Genomic DNA, 20099 nt, shown 5'->3' with positions numbered 1-20099 from the left:
AAGAAACAGGTGAGCTAAGGTCCTAAAGGTGACGAGGAGTTTGAAGCACCTGCACGAAACATGGGACATGGAACATGGAGCGTGGAACATGGAACATGGAACATGGAGACATGGAACATGGAACATGGAACATGGAAACATGGAACATGGAAACATGGAACATGGAAACATGGAACATGGAACATGGAGACATGGAACATGGAGACATGGAACATGGAAACATGGAACATGGAAACATGGAACATGGAAACATGGAACATGGAGCATGGAAACATGGAACATGAAACATGGAACATGGAAACATGGAAACATGGAACATGGAACATGGAAACATGGAACATGGAAACATGGAACATGGAGCATGGAAACATGGAACATGAAACATGGAACATGGAAACATGGAAACATGGAACATGGAACATGGAAACATGGAACCATGGAAACATGAAACATGGAACATGGAAACATGGAAACATGGAACATGGAACATGAAACATGGAACATGGAAACATGGAACATGGGAACATGGAACATGGAACATGGAAACATGGAAACATTGAACATAGAACATGGCCATCAAATGATAATAGTGTAAAGCTGGTGTTTGATTTGAGTGGTGGTGGAGTGGGCGGGTCAAAGCGGCCCGTGGGTTTGAAGGAGACCAGGGGAACAGGCTGAATTCTTTCCAGAGAAGTCGTCGGGGTTAAGATTGGCGTTTCCTCGGCGGCGGTCCGCACGCCCCCCACGCGGTCTTCTGTTACAAATGTACACACATATAAAGTAATACTAGAGGTACTTTAAAGTCACGGTGATTAGCGACTCTCCACTCTGTTCTACATTTAAAGACCCCGCCCCCTCTTCTCCGTGTGCCCGTCCTCTTCGCTCTAACGTGATCCAGAAAGTCAAAACCAGAACCACATTTATGAATGAATAAGAAAAATAAAGATAAAAGACCAGTTTTATCCCGTCAGAGACCACCATTCAACCCGGACTCAACCCGGACTCACAATATGCTCGTCACATTACCACCTCTAAAGACGCTCTGATCCGGCTCTTTCAGCTCAGATACTGATTCCGATACTATCTGCCGATTCCTGATATCGACCGATACTAGAGCAGAGACTGAACGCAGCATTTATTTACTTTAAACTAAAACAATACAGGACAGAACTGATCCACGTTTATGGAGCTGAACTTTGTGTAAATGAAAGTTCAAACATCCTGAGACTTTTTTACATCGGTGTTTGTCCAACAGGATATCGACTGGACCGATATTTGTAAGTCGATATGTGATATTTGCGTTCACTGTGGTCTGACAGGGGGCGCTGTTTGAGTCTCTGTTTGAGTTCCAGGTCTGGTTCAAGTCCTCGTCCAGATTACGCTGCAGGTTTTGTCACAGTTTTAATAAAACTGTACGTGTCGTGTGAGCGTCGATGTTTGAGTCACAGCTCAGACACGGAGAGGTTTTTATTTTCATTTCATTTACCGCAGGATCTCATCGTGTAAATATGTAAAGGTGTTAAAGAAATACAGAGAACCAAAAGAGAGTTGAACCTGCTCTGAGCGTTAGTGTTAGCTTTAGCTTTAGCATTAGCGTTAGCATTATCCACAGACGTCACATGTGGCAGTGCTGCGTCTGTGGGGCCTCATCTGTGGGGCCTCATCTGTGGGGCCTCATTCTGCAGATACAGAGTGGTATCGGATCAGTGGTTTAGTGTGAGTACTCGCCGATACCGATACCTGGAAAATGTCCGGTATCGAAGCTTCTGTCGATACAAGTATCAGTATCGGAACAATCCTAGATCTCACTCAACTAAATGTCTGATCTTAAATGTTTAGGTGATTTTGTTCTTTCTGTTCACAAAACTCTGCCTGAACAAACTGGTGTTGTATGTTCTGGTGTTGTATGTTCTGTTGTATGTTCTGGTGTTGTATGTTCTGGTGTTGTATGTTCTGTTGTATGTTCTGGTGTTGTATGTTCTGGTGTTGTATGTTCTGGTGTTGTATGTTCTGGTGTTGTATGTTCTGGTGTTGTATGTTCTGGTGTATGTTCTGGTGTTGTATGTTCTGTTGTATGTTCTGGTGTTGTATGTTCTGGTGTTGTATGTTCTGGTGTTGTATGTTCTGGTGTTGTATGTTCTGGTGTATGTTCTGGTGTTGTATGTTCTGGTGTATGTTCTGGTGTTGTATGTTCTGTTGTATGTTCTGGTGTTGTATGTTCTGGTGTTGTATGTTCTGTTGTATGTTCTGTTGTTGTATGTTCTGGTGTTGTATGTTCTGGTGTATGTTCTGGTGTTGTATGTTCTGGTGTTGTATGTTCTGGTGTTGTATGTTCTGTTGTTGTATGTTCTGGTGTTGTGTGTTCTGGTGTTGTATGTTCTGGTGTTGTATGTTCTGGTGTATGTTCTGGTGTTGTATGTTCTGGTGTATGTTCTGGTGTTGTATGTTCTGGTGTTGTATGTTCTGGTGTATGTTCTGGTGTTGTATGTTCTGGTGTATGTTCTGGTGTTGTATGTTCTGGTGTTGTATGTTCTGTTGTATGTTCTGGTGTTGTATGTTCTGGTGTTGTATGTTCTGTTGTATGTTCTGGTGTTGTATGTTCTGGTGTTGTATGTTCTGTTGTATGTTCTGGTGTTGTATGTTCTGGTGTATGTTCTGGTGTTGTATGTTCTGGTGTTGTATGTTCTGGTGTATGTTCTGGTGTTGTATGTTCTGTTGGATGTTCTGGTGTTGTATGTTCTGATGTTGTATGTTCTGTTGTATGTTCTGGTGTTGTATGTTCTGGTGTTGTATGTTCTGGTGTTGTATGTTCTGGTGTATGTTCTGGTGTTGTATGTTCTGGTGTGTGTTCTGGTGTATGTTCTGGTGTTGTATGTTCTAGTGTATGTTCTGGTGTTGTATGTTCTGGTGTTGTATGTTCTGGTGTTGTATGTTCTGGTGTATGTTCTGGTGTTGTATGTTCTGGTGTTGTATGTTCTGGTGTATGTTCTGGTGTTGTATGTTCTGGTGTATGTTCTGGTGTTGTATGCTCTGGTGTATGTTCTGGTGTTGTATGTTCTGGTGTATGTTCTGGTGTTGTATGTTCTGGTGTTGTATGTTCTGGTGTGTGTTCTGGTGTTGTGTGTTCTGGTGTTGTATGTTCTGGTGTTGTATGTTCTGGTGTATGTTCTGGTGTTGTATGTTCTGGTGTATGTTCTGGTGTTGTATGTTCTGGTGTATGTTCTGGTGTTGTATGTTCTGGTGTATGTTCTGGTGTTGTATGTTCTGTTGTATGTTCTGGTGTTGTATGTTCTGGTGTTGTATGTTCTGTTGTATGTTCTGGTGTTGTATGTTCTGGTGTATGTTCTGGTGTTGTATGTTCTGGTGTTGTATGTTCTGGTGTATGTTCTGGTGTTGTATGTTCTGGTGTTGTGTGTTCTGGTGTTGTGTGTTCTGGTGTATGTTCTGGTGTTGTATGTTCTGTTGTTGTATGTTCTGGTGTTGTATGTTCTGGTGTTGTATGTTCTGTTGTATGTTCTGGTGTTGTATGTTCTGGTGTTGTATGTTCTGGTGTTGTATGTTCTGGTGTATGTTCTGGTGTTGTATGTTCTGTTGTATGTTCTGGTGTTGTATGTTCTGGTGTTGTATGTTCTGGTGTTGTGTGTTCTGGTGTTGTATGTTCTGGTGTTGTATGTTCTGGTGTTGTGTGTTCTGGTGTTGTATGTTCTGGTGTTGTATGTTCTGGTGTATGTTCTGGTGTTGTATGTTCTGGTGTTGTATGCTCTGGTGTTGTATGTTCTGGTGTATGTTCTGGTGTTGTATGTTCTGGTGTTGTATGCTCTGGTGTTGTATGTTCTGGTGTATGTTCTGGTGTATGTTCTGGTGTTGTATGTTCTGGTGTATGTTCTGGTGTTGTATGTTCTGGTGTATGTTCTGGTGTTGTATGTTCTGGTGTATGTTCTGGTGTTGTATGTTCTGGTGTTGTATGTTGTGGTGTTGTATGTTCTGGTGTTGTATGTTCTGGCTGTGTGTTGCGTGTGCAGATAATCCCGTCTGGTCCGTGTTTGTGTTGAATCTGTTTTATTTGGAGCTGCGTTTGCTCGTCTCAGATCTGCAGGTTTAGGGCTGTTCTGATTGGTCCACAGACATGACCCTGGTCCTGACCTCCACATTGACCCCTGTGTGTGACCCTGTAGACCACAGCGCCTCCTGCAGGTCACACAGGTCACACCTCAGACGTCTCTGCAGCTTTGATGAAGCTCATGTAAAACACAGACTTTAGTCCTGATCAAATCGTCAAATATGACAAATAAAGATCCTCATTTCACAAAAACATAGTTACATCATCATCATCTTCTTCTTCTTCTTCTTCTTCTTCTTCTTCTTCTTCTTCATCATCATCTTCATCATCGTTACATTTAAGGTTTTACTAAAAAATCTTTTCTAGTTCATTCTAATCATTTTGGTGAAGTTCATAATTTGCTAATTATTGTGTCGGCGCCGTCGTCTCGTTTTTAAAAATAATAATAAAAATGTGTTTAGTGAAATAATATAAATTTGGCATTGAAATTCAGATTTAAGATATAATTTGGAGATGTGTGTGTGTGTGTATGGGTGGGTGTGTGTGTGTGTGTCTGAACTTATCAAATTCACTTTTTCTACCAACAGCACAGACAGAATGTAACAGCACAGAGCGACGAGAACATACCTCACACACTCACACACTCACACACTCACACACTCACACACTGACACACAAACACACAAACACGATAACACAATAACACACTAACACACAAACACACCAACACGATAACACACCCTCATGCTAACACAGCCCTGAAGCCTCCACTCTGTGACAAACTGCTCTCAGCAGTAGCTCTGGAGTCAGGCGACCTTTGACCTCACTCACTGTACAGTCACGCAACTCTTAAACACCTCACACACACACACACACACACACACGCTGCTCTTTAACGCCTCGGTGGAGGTGACGGTGGCTCCACAGGGAGGGCCACATTTAGCCTCCGCCCCTGAGCCCCCGACCTCCACTGTGGGAACAGACCATCCCTCCATCATCTCAGACGCACCTGTTACTGCTGTTACTGCGCAGTACTACACACTGACCGCGTATAAATATACATATGTGTACATATATACACATATATACACATATATACACATATATACACATATATACACATATATACACATATATACACATATACACATATATACACATATATACACACATATATACACATATATACACATATACACATATACACATATACACATATATACACATATATACACACATATATACACATATATACACATATATACACATATATACACATATATACACATATATACACATATATACACATATATACACATATACACATATATACACTTATATACACATATATACACATATACACATATATACACATATATACACATATATACACACATATATACACATATATACACATATATACACATATATACACATATATACACATATACACATATACACATATATACACATATATACACATATATACACATATATACACATATACACATATACACATATATACACATATATACACATATATACACATATATACACATATACACATATACACATATACACATATATACACATATATACACATATATACACATATATACACATATACACATATACACATATATACACATATATACACATATATACACATATACACATATACACATATATACACATATATACACATATATACACATATACACATATACACATATATACACATATATACACATATATACACTTATATACACATATATACTTTCTTATTTATAAGCAGAAAGACACACTGAGAAGAACTGTATGGACAGATTTAACTCAGTGTCTGTGTGTGTTGTGTGTGTTGTGTGTGTTTTGTGTGTGTCTGTGTGTGCAGTTTCTCTGGGGCCTTTAAAGCTGCAGCTTCAGTAGAACAGACGTGTTTTCAGTGTCGTTTCTGTGAATAACACGTCTCTGAGTTAAACTTTATCTACAGCTGCTCTGTGCAGTTTGTAGAGTTTAGCAAAAGAAAGATGTTTTGATTTGAGTCGATAAAAGTTTATGCCGTGTCAGTGTCCAGGACGGTTTTATTCAGGTCAGCGGCGCCCGCTGTGAGACCTGAGTCCTGGTGAGTCACCTCCTACATCTGCCCCGTCCTGGAATCTCTCCTTTTGGGCTGTTTACTCCGCAGCATGTGTCCTCCAGGACCTGGAACAAACGCTGGAAAAACACTGAGCAGACGGCGAGAGATCAGCCGAAGTTTAAGGGAAAGTCGTTTTGTTTAGAGCAAAGACACAACAGCTGCCGTCATCTGGACCGTCCAAAACGCTCAGTGTGGAGTAAACAACAGGGGCTAATGAGGAAGCAATGGACTCGCACTCGCAACCGGATTTACTCTGCAGCTTTATGTTCCAACATTTGTGATTGGAATTAAGAAAGATTATAAAGATTACAAGTAAATGATTAAGTAAATCCATCATGAGGATGTTTACACACACAGACCAGAGGCTGAGCGCTTAGCAACGCTGTCAATCAAACCTGTCGCTAAGGCTAAAGAGAGCGACCTCGAGGAAAGAAGACGCCTGGTTTGTCTGTTATTAATGTTCAGATCTGGATTTACAGACACAAGTGAAATAAAAACCCCAGGATCATGTAGAGGGTTAATATGAATTTAACATTTTTGCTCTAAAACATTTTCCTGGGTCAGTTTACGTCCACTTTTCCTGCCCACGCTGCTCATTTACAGTGAGTTTTCATCAGTCCAGACTCTGATCTGCCTCAGTTATAATTCACAATCAGGCCTCACTCTGCTCTTTCCGCGCTCACTCCGCCCAAACGGCCTCATACAAATCACATTTTCTTTGTTTTGGATCAGACCTCGCAGCGGTGGAGCGGGTCGGTCCCTCGTCTCAGTATCACATTCTGATATATTCAGAGGGTCTTTATTGTTCCCAGTGGTTTGGGTTAAACAGAACGGCTCCTCGTGGAGAACAGGGCGAGACTCTGGGTCCACACGTATGTTCTGTGAGACACGTCGACTTCATCGAGTCTCAGAAACACCAAACAAGGAGGCAAAAGTATTTTTACTCAAGTATATAATATTTACTCACGTTATATGTGTAAGTCAAATATTTTGAAGCGTCAAGTCAAACACAGTAAATGGAACAAGGTCATGTTCACATTTTTAAACGACACTTTTCCTCCTTTAAGACTCAAAGCTCTTTACTAAAAACACGACGGCTTTCATCTGTGAGACTCAAACTGTCATTCCAGTTTTCATTAACTCCTCCTGAAAAGTTCCACAGTGCGTTTGTGTCTGTGCTTTTGTTTAAATGCAGGAGCACGCGGCCAATCACAGAGCGGCCAATCACAGAGCGGCTTGTTGGTTTTACAGAGTGGATAGAACACGTCCGTCACGTCGGGTCCACACTGAGACTTTAGCAGATTCACATTTTTCACGTCAGAATAAAAACACAAAATGTCCGAGAGCAGCACGTTTAAGGGGCGCTCAGTGAAAAGTTGGTTTTGTGGTGATTGAGGTCATTTTTGAAACAATTTTCCCGTCCGTGCTGAAGTATCCGGCCTAATGACGGCGCTGGCCGCGCTCCAGCTCGGCACGGGGCCAACGCTTTTACAGATTGACAAAAATCTCAAGTGTTTTGGGGAAGACTCTGAAGATCTGGCTCCGAGTCAAACTTTGAAGAGCGACCGCACTCGCAGGAAGCATTTTTTCTACGTCCAAATCAAACACGAAGACAATGGGATTCACCGCCACGGCCTGCGCCTCGGCCGAGCCCGCGGCGTTTTATACGAGCTCTGTGCGTCCAGGATGTTGTCGTCTCGGAGTGCGGTTTGAAACTGGAGAAGGGGCCGTGTTGGTCTCCTCGGAGGGACCGGCCCCAGTGAAGGACAAACCTGGTCCAACAGCAGAAGTCACATGTCTTCAGTTATTTGTGGTTTCCTATCTGTGTCGTATCAGAGCCTGAAGCTCAAGGTCTCAGCCCGAAGACGCCACACACACGACCATCTGCTCCAACACGACCGCGTGTGTTTCTCCCGACGTCAGGGGGCGTGGCCCGACTCGGGATCCTCGTGTGTGATTTAGAAACGACTCTGAGCTGCTCCGTCCAAACAACGAGTCTGATCCGTCTGTTTAATGTTCAGATCTGGATTTACAGACAGAAAAGTGAAATAAAAAAACAGGATCATCAGACGGTTAAGACGAAGATTCAAGACTGAAATGAGTCTGAAGCAGCAGAGACAGAGAGAGGGGACAGGGGGGACACAGAGGGGACACAGAGGACACAGAGGGGACAGGGGGGACACAGAGGACACAGAGGGGACAGGGGGGACACAGAGGGGACACAGAGGGGACACAGAGGGGACACAGAGGACACAGAGTCAATGGAGCTGAAGTTCTCTCTTGGTCACTTCCTGTAGAGCGGGGGTCAGCAGGTCAGCTCTGTCTATGTAGATCTACAGTCTGTGGTCTCCGTGTCCTGCTCCTGTGTCTCTGTCCAAACGTCCAAACGTCCAAACGTCCACTCGGACTCTGCTGTTTTTCACATTATCACTGATTCAGTCCCTGAGTCTGTCACCACCTGAACTCAGCTCTGTAACATTTAACTGAAATAATATGGACCCAGTGACCAGAGGAGGAGGGAGGAGGAGGAGAGAGGAGAGAGGAGGAGAGAGAGGAGAGGAGGAGAGAGGAGGAGAGAGGAGGAGAGAGAGAGGAGAGAAGGAGAGGAGGAGAGAGGAGGAGAGAGGAGGAGAGAGGAGGAGAGAGGAGGAGAGAGGAGGAGGGAGAGGAGGAGAGAGAGAGGAGGAGAGGAGAGAGGAGGAGAGAGGAGAGAGGGGGAGAGAGGAGGAGAGAGAGGAGGCGAGAAGAGGAGAGCAGGAGGAGGAGGAGAGAGGAGGAGAGAGGAGAGAGGGAGGAGGAGGAGAGAGGAGGAGGAGTAGAGAGGAGGAGGAGAGAGGAGGAGAGGGAGGAGGAGGAGAGAGGAGGAAGAGAGGAGGAAGAGAGGAGGAGGAGAGAGGAGGAGACAGACTCTTTTCGTTCTAAACTTGTGTCTTTCTCTGTTTTTCTGTTTTTCTGTGACTTTAGTTTAAGTGTCAAGTTTTTATACGTGAAGAGTTTAGTGCACGAATCTACAGACTGGACATGAGACTGGACATGAGACTGGACATGAGACTGGACATGAGACTGGACATGAGACTGGACATGAGACTGGACATGAGACTGGACACTGGACATGAGACTGGACATGGGACTGGACATGAGACTGGACACTGGACATGAGACTGGACATGAGACTGGACACTGGACATGAGACTGGACACTTACAGCTTCAGTCTCGTGGACATAAATATGTAAACAGAATTTGGACTCAACGTTTTTTGACAAATCTTAAGAGTTTTACACTTTTGTTTTAAACAGAAGCGTTCACACTTTTGTGAACTGTGGGTCTGTGGGTCTGTGGGTCTGTGGGTCTGTGGTTCTGTGGGTCTGTGGGTCTGTGGGTCTGTGGTTCTGTGGGTCTGTGGGTCTGTGGGTCTGTGGTTCTGTGGGTCTGTGGGTCTGTGGACCTTGACGTTTGCAGATGTTTGTTTGGACCAGTCTCTTAAACTTAAAGTTGAACCTGAGGCCGAGCTGCAGAAGTGTCTGGCTCAAGGGGGGGGGGGGGGGGGGGGGGGGGGGGGGGGGGATTTGAACTTTGGTTTATAATCTGAGCAGATTATTGCCCCCGCAGACCCGGGTCTTTGCCCCCGCAGACCCGGGTCTTTGCCCCCGCAGACCCGGGTCTTTGCCCCTGACCCAGTTCAGTCCTGCTTTAGTCCTGGACCTCGTTCCTGGACCTGCGTTCATGTTAGCTCTGCGTTCATGCTAGCTCTGCGTTCATGCTAGCTCTGCGTTCATGTTAGCTCTGCGTTCATGCTAGCTCTGCGTTCATGTTAGCTCTGCGTTCATGCTAGCTCTGCGTTCATGCTAGCTCTGCGTTCATGCTAGCTCTGCGTTCATGTTAGCTCTGCGTTCATGCTAGCTCTGCGTTCATGTTAGCTCTGCGTTCATGCTAGCTCTGCGTTCTGTCTGGTGCTAATCTTCAGTTGGATTTATGTCTTTGTTCTGTTTGTTTTTCCAGGACCTCCGGGAAAACGAGGACGCATCGGACGAAGAGGCGAACCCGGTAAGCCCCGCCCCCAAATCACTGCGTTTATTTGTGCTGTTTCTGCTGTGCCCCCCCCTCAGTGACCTCGACATCCTCTGCTGCTCTGGACTTCACCTCAAACGAAATGTATTTACTCCAAAAAGTCAAGTTTGACTTTTGACTTCAGGCAGCAAGAAAATAAAACAAAATAAAACAAAATATTTGAAAAATGTAGAGAAACAAAGTTCATTTTACAGGATTAATCTGATCCAAATGTAAAACATAAACCACCACACAGGCACTGGTAGAACAAGGAAAAGTAATGAAGTACTGCGCCTATGTACATATCTGTACGTAAGTAAGTAAGTGGATACTTTTTACTTTTACTTCACATTTGAGAGCAGTATCTGTACTTTCTACTCCACTACATTTAACTGGACTCAGAAGTAAAAGTATTTTTTTTTATTTCTAACACGTTCATAATTTGAGCAAACAAAAAAAAATATTCCGTTATTTCTGTTGAACAAAATGCTGTAAAATCCCCACGAGGCTCAAATACTCTAAGTACTTTTTTAAACAGGTACTTTGACGCTTTTACTTTACAAGTAGATTTTTTCTTGTGATACTTTTACTGCAGTATTTTTGTCCCTGTATCTGTACTTTTACTTCAGTATCACACTGAGTACTTCTTCCACTTCTGTTACTTCAGAACAGAACATTTTTATATCGGCTCCAAATGCCCAAAATATTCACACAAAAATATTCACACGAGTCTGACCTGTGGGCGGAGCAGGTAGGCCCCGGCCCCGCCCCCTCCCCGGTCGAGCCGACACGGCGCTAACCTCGGCCATGTGGTCGCGCTAACGCGGCCCAGATGTGGCTCTTTGGCTGAGCGGTAGCAGCTGCGGCGCTGAACGGCTAATGAGATTCTCTCGTGCCAAAATCGTTACCAAAGACAAAACCACAGCCGTTTCCTGAAGAACCAGGAACCTCAGCTTCACCAGAGGGTTAAAGATGCACTCTGTAACTTTAAAGATGCACTCTGTGACTTTAAAGACGCACTCTGTGACTTTAAAGACGCACTCTGTGACTTTAAAGATGCACTCTGTAACTTTAAAGATGCACTCTGTAACTTTAAAGACGCACTCTGTAACTTTAAAGACGCACTCTGTAACTTTAAAGACGCACTCTGTAACTTTAAAGACGCACTCTGTGACTTTAAAGACGCACTCTGTGACTTTAAAGACGCACTCTGTGACTTTAAAGACGCACTCTGTGACTTTAAAGATGCACTCTGTAACTTTAAAGATGCACTCTGTAACTTTAAAGACGCACTCTGTAACTTTAAAGACGCACTCTGTAACTTTAAAGACGCACTCTGTAACTTTAAAGACGCACTCTGTGACTTTAAAGATGCACTCTGTGACTTTAAAGACGCACTCTGTGACTTTAAAGATGCACTCTGTGACTTTAAAGATGCACTCTGTAACTTTAAAGATGCACTCTGTAACTTTAAAGATGCACTCTGTGACTTTAAAGACGCACTCTGTAACTTTAAAGACGCACTCTGTAACTTGCACTCTGTGACTTTAAAGATGCACTCTGTAACTTTAAAGATGCACTCTGTAACTTTAAAGACGCACTCTGTGACTTTAAAGACGCACTCTGTAACTTTAAAGACGCACTCTGTAACTTTAAAGACGCACTCTGTGACTTTAAAGACGCACTCTGTAACTTTAAAGACGCACTCTGTAACTTTAAAGACGCACTCTGTGACTTTGAGTCATTTGAACGGGATGCTGCAGAGACACGTCTCAGGACGTGTCTCTGTCTCAGGACGTGTCTCTGTCTCTGGACGTGTCTCTGTTTTATTCTTGGGTTAAATTTAGTTTTGTTCAGTTTTAATGTTTATTTATTTAATGTTTTTTTGTTTCTTTTCTTTGGCTCCGGTCGGGGCTTCACTTTACTCCACAGTTAAATTCTTCTGCTGTGGATTTAAAGTGTTTCATTTCAGATTTGGGGTTTAAACTTTTCAGATGGAGGTTTGAGAGGATTCACTTATCCATCTCTATGGAAACAAGTCACAGGTCAGATCTGTGGAGCTGCGTCCCTCTCGCTGGTGTTAATAAAACACCTGTAAAAGTCTCAGTGCGTTTCCACGACGGCGCTGTCTGTTTACGACTCGGATCATTTCAGCGGCGTGTCTGACTCACCTGACGTGAAATACAGAGGTGAGATTTACAAGCCGCGTCTATGAATCAGCGGGACGTGCTGACCGGGTTCTGCTCAGACTCAAAATCTGTTGAAAGTAAAAGTATAAAGTCTTTGGTGACACCTGTCCCACGGCTGTTTAAAGGGGAGGAGTGTTTTGTGTTTGCCAGACTGGAGCCAGACGAACGGCTCACGAGCGGCTCACGAGCGGCTCACGAGCGGCTCACGAGCGGCTCACGAGCGGCTCACGAGCGGCTCACGAGCGGCTCACGAGCGGCTCACGAGCGGCTCACGAGCGGCTCACGAACGGCTCCCGTGTCTGTATCGTCAACAGAATTAAAGACACACTTACGCACATGCACGCTCAAATAACATCCTGTTTTGTGGCTGTTGTCAGAAGAAGAGAAGCAGAGAGCCGTAAAGAGCCGTAAAGAGCCTTACAGAACCATAAAGAGCCTTACAGAGCCGTGAAGAGCCTTAAAGAGCCTTACAGAGCCATAAAGAGCCTTAAAGAGCCGTAAAGAGCCTTAAAGAGCCTTACAGAGCCATAAAGAGCCTTAAAGAGCCGTAAAGAGCCTTGAAGAGCCTTAAAGAGTCTTAAAGAGCCGTAAAGAGCCGTAAAGAGCCTTGAAGAGCCATAAAGAGCCTTGAAGAGCCGAGCCGTAAAGAGCCTTAAAGAGCCTTACAGAGCCTTAAAGAGCCGTAAAGAGCCGTAAAGAGCCTTACAGAGTCGTAAAGAGCCGAGCCGTAAAGAGCCTTAAAGAGCCTTACAGAGCCGTAAAGAGCCTTAAAGAGCCGTAAAGAGCCTTACAGAGCCTTACAGAGCCTTACAGAGCCGTAAAGAGCCGTAAAGAGCCTTACAGAGCCATAAAGAGCCTTAAAGAGCCTTAAAGAGCCATAAAGAGCCTTAAAGAGCCTTAAAGAGCCATAAAGAGCCGTAAAGAGCCTTGAAGAGCCTTAAAGAGTCTTAAAGAGTCTTAAAGAGCCGTAAAGAGCCTTGAAGAGCCGTAAAGAGCCTTGAAGAGCCATAAAGAGCCTTACAGAGCCTTACAGAGCCGTAAAGAGCCGAGCCGTAAAGAGCCTTAAAGAGCCTTACAGAGCCTTAAAGAGCCGTAAAGAGCCTTAAAGAGCCTTACAGAGCCTTAAAGAGCCGTAAAGAGCCTTACAGAGCCGTAAAGAGCCTTAAAGAGCCGTAAAGAGCCTTACAGAGCCTTAAAGAGCCTTAAAGAGTCTTAAAGAGCCGTAAAGAGCCTTGAAGAGCCATAAAGAGCCTTGAAGAGCCATAAAGAGCCTTAAAGAGCCGTAAAGAGCCGAGCCGTAAAGAGCCGAGCCGTAAAGAGCCTTAAAGAGCCGTAAAGAGCCTTACAGAGCCGTAAAGAGCCGTAAAGAGCCGTAAAGAGCCGCAAAGAGCCTCTTATATCACTGTTTGTTCCTCTGATTCACACAAACGTTTCGAGTGATTCCTGTCGTTTCCTCTTTACACGTCGCTCAGATCTGTCCTCGTTTTCACTGATACGTCTGAACTTCTACAGTTTCATCTTTTTCTTTCACCTCTTCATCCTCCTCTGATCTCTCATGTTCTCTTCTTCTTCTTCTTCTTATTCTTCTTCTGGCGGTTTACCCATAGTTCCCTCAAATTTCACTGTGATTTGTGGGACACTGAGGATCTGCCCTGGACCAGACGCGACTCGTGAAGCTTCAGACTGAAACATTTAAACTCAAACATGATGAGGAAACGTGACTGAAGCTCCTCCTGAACCAAAGCCTCTCGCTCGGCTCTTATACGAACATTTACATTTATGAGACAACCTCAACTCTGACACCACCGCAGCTCCAACCGCAGCTCCAACCGCAGCTCCAACCGCAGCTCCAACCGCAGCTCCAACCGCAGCTCCAACCGCAGCTCCAACCGCAGCTCCATCTCCACAAACCTGACCCGACCTGCAGAACTTGTGTTAATCTGACCCATTCTGGAGTGGTAGAGTTGAGATGTTTGTCCCGGTCGCTCCTGGAGGATTAGTTTAGTTTGGCGGCTCTGGTCGTCGTTTGGTTTTACCGCGGCGTGGCTTAAATCTGGGCGCTGTGTGATTGTGTTTATGGCTCAGAGACTCGTCTTGTTGAAGTAACGTTCTCACGTTTCACGTCTGGTTTACGCTGAAGAATCTGTTGCACAATGAAGTCCTTCTGTGAGACCGAAGAGGGTTTCCCAATAAACAAACAAATACAAACAAATACAAACAAATACAAACACACACAAACACACACAAACACACACAAACACACACAAACACACACAAACACACTGGCGACGAGTTAAAACAGCTTTACGAAGACACTGCCTTTAAAGATGCACTCTGTAACTTTTCTGATGGAGCGTCTGCCACATAGACTGTTCTATAAATGGATGTAGCTAACTGCTAACCGCTAATCGGCGCTTTCCAAACAGGAAGTGTGTGCCGACACGCTCAGTCTGCATCTTTATACAGTCTGTGGTCTCCATGGAGATGTTATCACTTTGCCTGTAATGTTCCAGAGTACAGCATTGTACTTATCTAGCTCTGTGGACGTGTTAGGTCTGTGGAGAGGCGACTCACAAGACAAAAATACACTTCGATAAATACAAATCAGATGTTTTATTCTTCTTTTCTACAATAATAAAAGACTTTAGCCTCTGTTTGTTTTACAAAACCCCTGAAGAGTCAAAGTGTTGTCACGTTTTCCAAAACGAGCTCAAAAACTCACAGCTCTGCACGTTTAGAGTTTGACCTGGTCAGAACATTTACTCCTGTGTCAAAACCAAAACCAAGACATCAGCCAGGAGGTCAAAGGTCAGGCACAAATGTGTCTCCAAATGGACAATGACCTGAAGCATACGGCCAAACTGGTGACAAAGAGGCTTAAGGATAACAAAGAGGCGTAAGGATAACAAAGAGGCTTAAGGATAACAAAGAGGCTTAAGGATAACAAAGAGGCTTAAGGATAACAAAGTCACTGTTCTGGAGTGTCCAAACTCCTGACCTCAGTCCTGTTGAAAATGTATGAACGGACCTGAAAAGGCCTGTGCGAGTGAGACGGACACAAACTGGGCTCAGTTACACCAGCTCTGTCTGGACGAATGGGACAAAACTCCTGCAACTATTGTGAGAAGTTTGTGGAAGGAAAATCCAAAATATTTGACCCAAGTCACACAGTTTAAAGACAATGGGACAAATACAAATGAAATGTGTGTGAACTTCTGACTCTGAAGAAAGTCAGGAAAAATAAAAAATGTTTTTCTCATTATTCTGGAATTTAACAAATAGAAATAATTTTGATAATCGTAATCGACCTAAAACAGGAAAAGTTTAGTCTGATTTCATGTCGGACAGTGAGAAAAAATTGTATTTGTGTTTTTATAAAGTGTATGTAACTTGTGATCGAGCCGTTTGTGTGAGCCGTATGTGTGAGCCGCTTTGTTCACAAACACAAACCAGAGTCGCTGTTTCTGATTTACACAAAATGTGTGAATCAAAATGTGAAGCTTTTGATTTAAACTCAAATAAAACGACTCGTGTTTCATTAGAGATAATTAAGATGAATCTATTGGTTTTATGACATTAGGCAACAATTGAATTCAGACGTAGAACTGATGGACAACCCACCCACAAAACAACCCACCCACCAGCTCCCCACCCACCAACCAACCCACCAACCAACTCCCCACCCACCAACCAAACACCCACCCTCCACTCCACCCTCCACCCATCCATTTGTCTTCCACAGCTGTGAGTTTTGCAGTAAAATGTCCAATCTACAGTTTTTTCTTCTTTTGACAAAAATCTCGTCTCATCGTGACAAACACAGTACTTTTATTACCCCCACTGCAGTTCTGATAGTACTACTACTTCTAAATGTCCGAGTGTCCCTGAGTCTGTCACTGGACAAATCGACGTAGGACTGAAGACATTTGGCTCGTCCAAGTCTCTTCTTCACTTCCTGCAACGATTTAAATTTAGTCTTTACTTCAAAATCTAATGAAGTACTACCTCTGTTACCTCTGAGTACTTTTTAAACTACTACGACATAGGACTGCGTGTTAGTCCAGTGCGATGATTAAAGGTCGTCTGTTGACCGTATCCTGGACGCCTTCGTTGTCGTTGTGTTATTTTACGTGGGGCTGGACAGTAAATAAAATGGACACAAACTTCACAGACGTTTAAAGCCTCAGAGAATCAGCTCAGAGTTGATCATATTTGATTCATGGGTTTGTTTGTTTTATATTTTCTGATTTTATCCAAAGTGTTTGCTCTGACGCGCCCTGAGCTCTGAGGACACAGGTGGAGCGCCCTGACCTCTGACCTCTGACCTCTTAATCTGGTCCAAACATCTATAAAGGAGCAGTTTGTGTTTTAACGTTAAACACCGTCCAGGAGTGTGTATCTCTCGTGTTCTGCTAACGAGCTGGACGTGCGGCGTCATGACACTCCCTGGACACTCCCCTCGCGCTGATACACAAACCAGACGCACATTTCACTTGTGTTTCGTGTCAAACGGCTCTTTTCTGGGTCTGTTTTATTGAGTACGAGGCCTGTTCGCTGCCAGCCTCTTTTGGATCACACACAAGAGTAAACAAATATAAACGTTCACATCGTTTCTAATCCTACGGCTCTAATACGGCTCCCAGATGGAGCGAGCGCGGGAGCCACGTCACATTCATCACTGTGAGTTTATTAAAATGATAAATGTAAATGAAGAAACGTTCGGTCGGAAGTGACAGAATCAGACGGAGGAACAGCTCAGAACATTTCACTGTCGATGCAATAATAATGTGATAAATGTGGTATTCTGAATGTCGCCTGTGCCTCGGACCCCAGATATAAAAAAAAAACAGATTATATTTAAGTCTAGTGTTTATTTTAAGAGTCTTTTTGTGAGACGTTTGACCCGGTCTCTGTCCTTTTGAACCGACCTGAAAAAAACAAAAATAAATTCTATAGATTGACGTGTTTTTAAAGTAAATAACCAAACGGTGGCTCAGTTGGTAGAGCGTTTTCAGTTTGTGTGTGTGGCTCTTGGTGTAAAAAGCTTTGAGTCGTGAATGTAGAAAAAAAACAAAAACACTGTTGAATCGGGTCACGAACGACACAAGACTCTTGTGTTTTAATCGAAACACGGCTCCACTTTAAAGCTTCAGAAAAAACAATGAGCTTTTGTGTTTTTGTCTCATGTGGATCCAGTGTTTCCAGAGAAATGAGCCACAACCAGGTCAAAACATCAGAGTTTTAGAAGAAGAAGAACTGTCCAGAGAATGATGATGATTATTATGATGATGATATCTCATAATAATCTAAAATCACACATCACACGCTTATGGCTCCAGAGGAAATTCAGAACAAGCAAAATCAGTTTACAGCAGTGGATGAAGTACTCGACTAAAGTATCACATGAAAAAGTATTAAAGTACCAGTTTGTATTTTGGAGTAAAGTATTTCAGTGTTAAATGTAAAGATACAGATGAAAATGAGACTTATTTGTTTAAGTTTTCCTCCTGAGTTTGGCGTGTGACCTCGCTCTTCTGACCCTGTTTCCTCTGTGTGTTCCAGGTCCTCCTGTAAGTACCACATCTCCTCCATGTCCAGGTTGTATCTGAGTGAATTGTTCCGGTGCCGCTGGTTTGCTCTTGGGGCTGAGCGCTTTGACACATGTACAGGACTCAAAGAGCGTCCCGTCTGGTCGGTTGTAAAACCAGATTCATTCACGCACACAAACCTGTCACTCTGAGGGCCCGAGGACCACCACGGAGCAGCGAGCGGCACATGGGCCCTCTGTGATGCTAACCTCCGCTAACACTGCCCATAAAACCAAATGAGCAGCAGTATTTTTCATATTCTGCACATAAACATGTAAACAATAGTCGTAATCGCCTCATTGGCTCTGCTGGTCACGTGACCTTTAGGTTTGGATCTAAAACACAATGATGATTTTTAAATATAAATTCAGACACATGTGGCTCAGATCAGATGTGCAGAAATGGGTCAGAAAGTCCATGCCCCGGAAACATGTAGCTGGGCCGGAGTTTAATGGCAAACGATCTCGGCAGGTGGCTCCTTCAGAACGAACCGTGAAACGACGCAGATAAACTTCTCCCCGGGGATTAACATTCAAAGCATATTTTGCCACTTGGGAAGAACTAACCTGATTGTACGGAGCTGTGAGAAGATCAGGCATCTGCTGTGGTCCACTGTGGTCCACTACGGCCCACTACGGCCCACTACGGCCCACTATGGTCCACTATGGTCCACTACGGCCCACTACGGCCCACTACGGTCCACTATGGTCCACTACTATAGTCTTCTATGGCCCATTAGTAGATCCACTCTGATCCTCTGTGGTCCTCTGTGGTCCTCTGTGGTCCTCTGTGGTCCTCTGTGGTCCTCTGTGGTCCCGTGTGGTCCTCTGTGGTCCTCTGTGGTCCTGTGTGGTCCCGTGTGGTCCTCTGTGGTCCTCTGTGGTCCTGTGTGGTCCTCTGTGGTCCTGTGTGGTCCTCTGTGGTCCACTCTGATCCACTGTGGTCCTCTGCGGTCCACTGTGGTCCTCTGTGGTCCTCTGTGGTCCTCTGTGGTTCTCTGTGGTCCTGTGCGGTCCTCTGTGGTCCTCTGTGGTCCTCTGTGGTCCTCTGTGGTCCTCTGTGGTCCTGTGCGGTCCTCTGTGGTCCTCTGTGGTCCTCTGCGGTCCACTGTGGTCCTCTGTGGTCCTCTGCGGTCCACTGTGGTCCTCTGTGGTCCTCTGTGGTCCTCTGTGGTCCTCTGTGGTCCTCTGCGGTCCTCTGTGGTCCTCTGCGGTCCTCTGTGGTCCTCTGTGGTCCTGTGTGGTCCTCTGTGGTCCTCTGTGGTCCTGTGCGGTCCTCTGTGGTCCACTGTGGTCCTCTGTGGTCCTCTGTGGTCCTCTGTGGTCCTCTGTGGTCCTGTGCGGTCCTCTGTGGTCCTCTGTGGTCCTCTGTGGTCCTCTGTGGTCCTCTGTGGTCCTCTGTGGTCCTCTGTGGTCCTGTGTGTAAAATGCTGGTGTGTTTTTGTTCTCACTCGTGTGTTTGGTGTGTGACCTCCTCAGGGAAAGAGCGGACGAGACGGATACCCGGTAAATCTCATTTGTTTTATTCACTCTGACGCTCCTTCTTCTTCTTCTTCTCCCTCTTCTTCTTCTTCTCCCTCTTCTTCTTCTTCTTCTTCTGCCCCTTCTCGTCTTCTTCAGTCTGATTCTTCATTTAATCTGATTCTTTTTCACAGTTTGACTTGATTTTCAGAGCAGTTTTCTTCGTGTTTGTTTCTGTTTCATTAGTCGATGTTTTTAGTTGCACACAGACGCACACAGACACACACAGACACACACAGACGCACACAGACGCACACAGACGCACACAGACGCACACAGACACACACAGACGCACACAGACGCACACAGACGCACACAGACGCACACAGACGCACACAGACGCACACAGACGCACACAGACGCACACAGACGCACACAGACACACACAGACACACACACACACACAGACACACACAGACACACACAGACACACACACACACACAGACGCACACAGACGCACACAGACGCACACAGACGCACACAGACACACACAGACGCACACAGACGCACACAGACACACACAGACGCACACAGACGCACACAGACGCACACAGAC

The 20099-nt window shown here is 44.6% G+C and overlaps 1 protein-coding gene across 1 annotated transcript in view; it reads left to right on the top strand.

Annotated features, from left to right (window-relative positions):
• The window catches only part of col23a1a (collagen type XXIII alpha 1 chain a), a 152785-nt gene that overhangs the window by 98341 nt on the left and 34345 nt on the right, over positions 1 to 20099 (top strand). The window contains exons 3-5 of the mRNA XM_055224789.1: positions 10198 to 10242; positions 17997 to 18004; positions 19501 to 19527. Coding sequence (XP_055080764.1) covers positions 10198 to 10242; positions 17997 to 18004; positions 19501 to 19527 — 80 coding nt within the window. The remainder of the gene's footprint in view (positions 1 to 10197; positions 10243 to 17996; positions 18005 to 19500; positions 19528 to 20099) is intronic.

Source organism: Periophthalmus magnuspinnatus, chromosome 10, assembly GCF_009829125.3.
Source record: "Periophthalmus magnuspinnatus isolate fPerMag1 chromosome 10, fPerMag1.2.pri, whole genome shotgun sequence".
In the NCBI taxonomy this organism is placed as follows: domain Eukaryota; kingdom Metazoa; phylum Chordata; class Actinopteri; order Gobiiformes; family Gobiidae; genus Periophthalmus; species Periophthalmus magnuspinnatus.
Note: the sequence above shows the minus strand (reverse complement) of the source record. Positions and strands in the feature narration are given on the sequence as shown.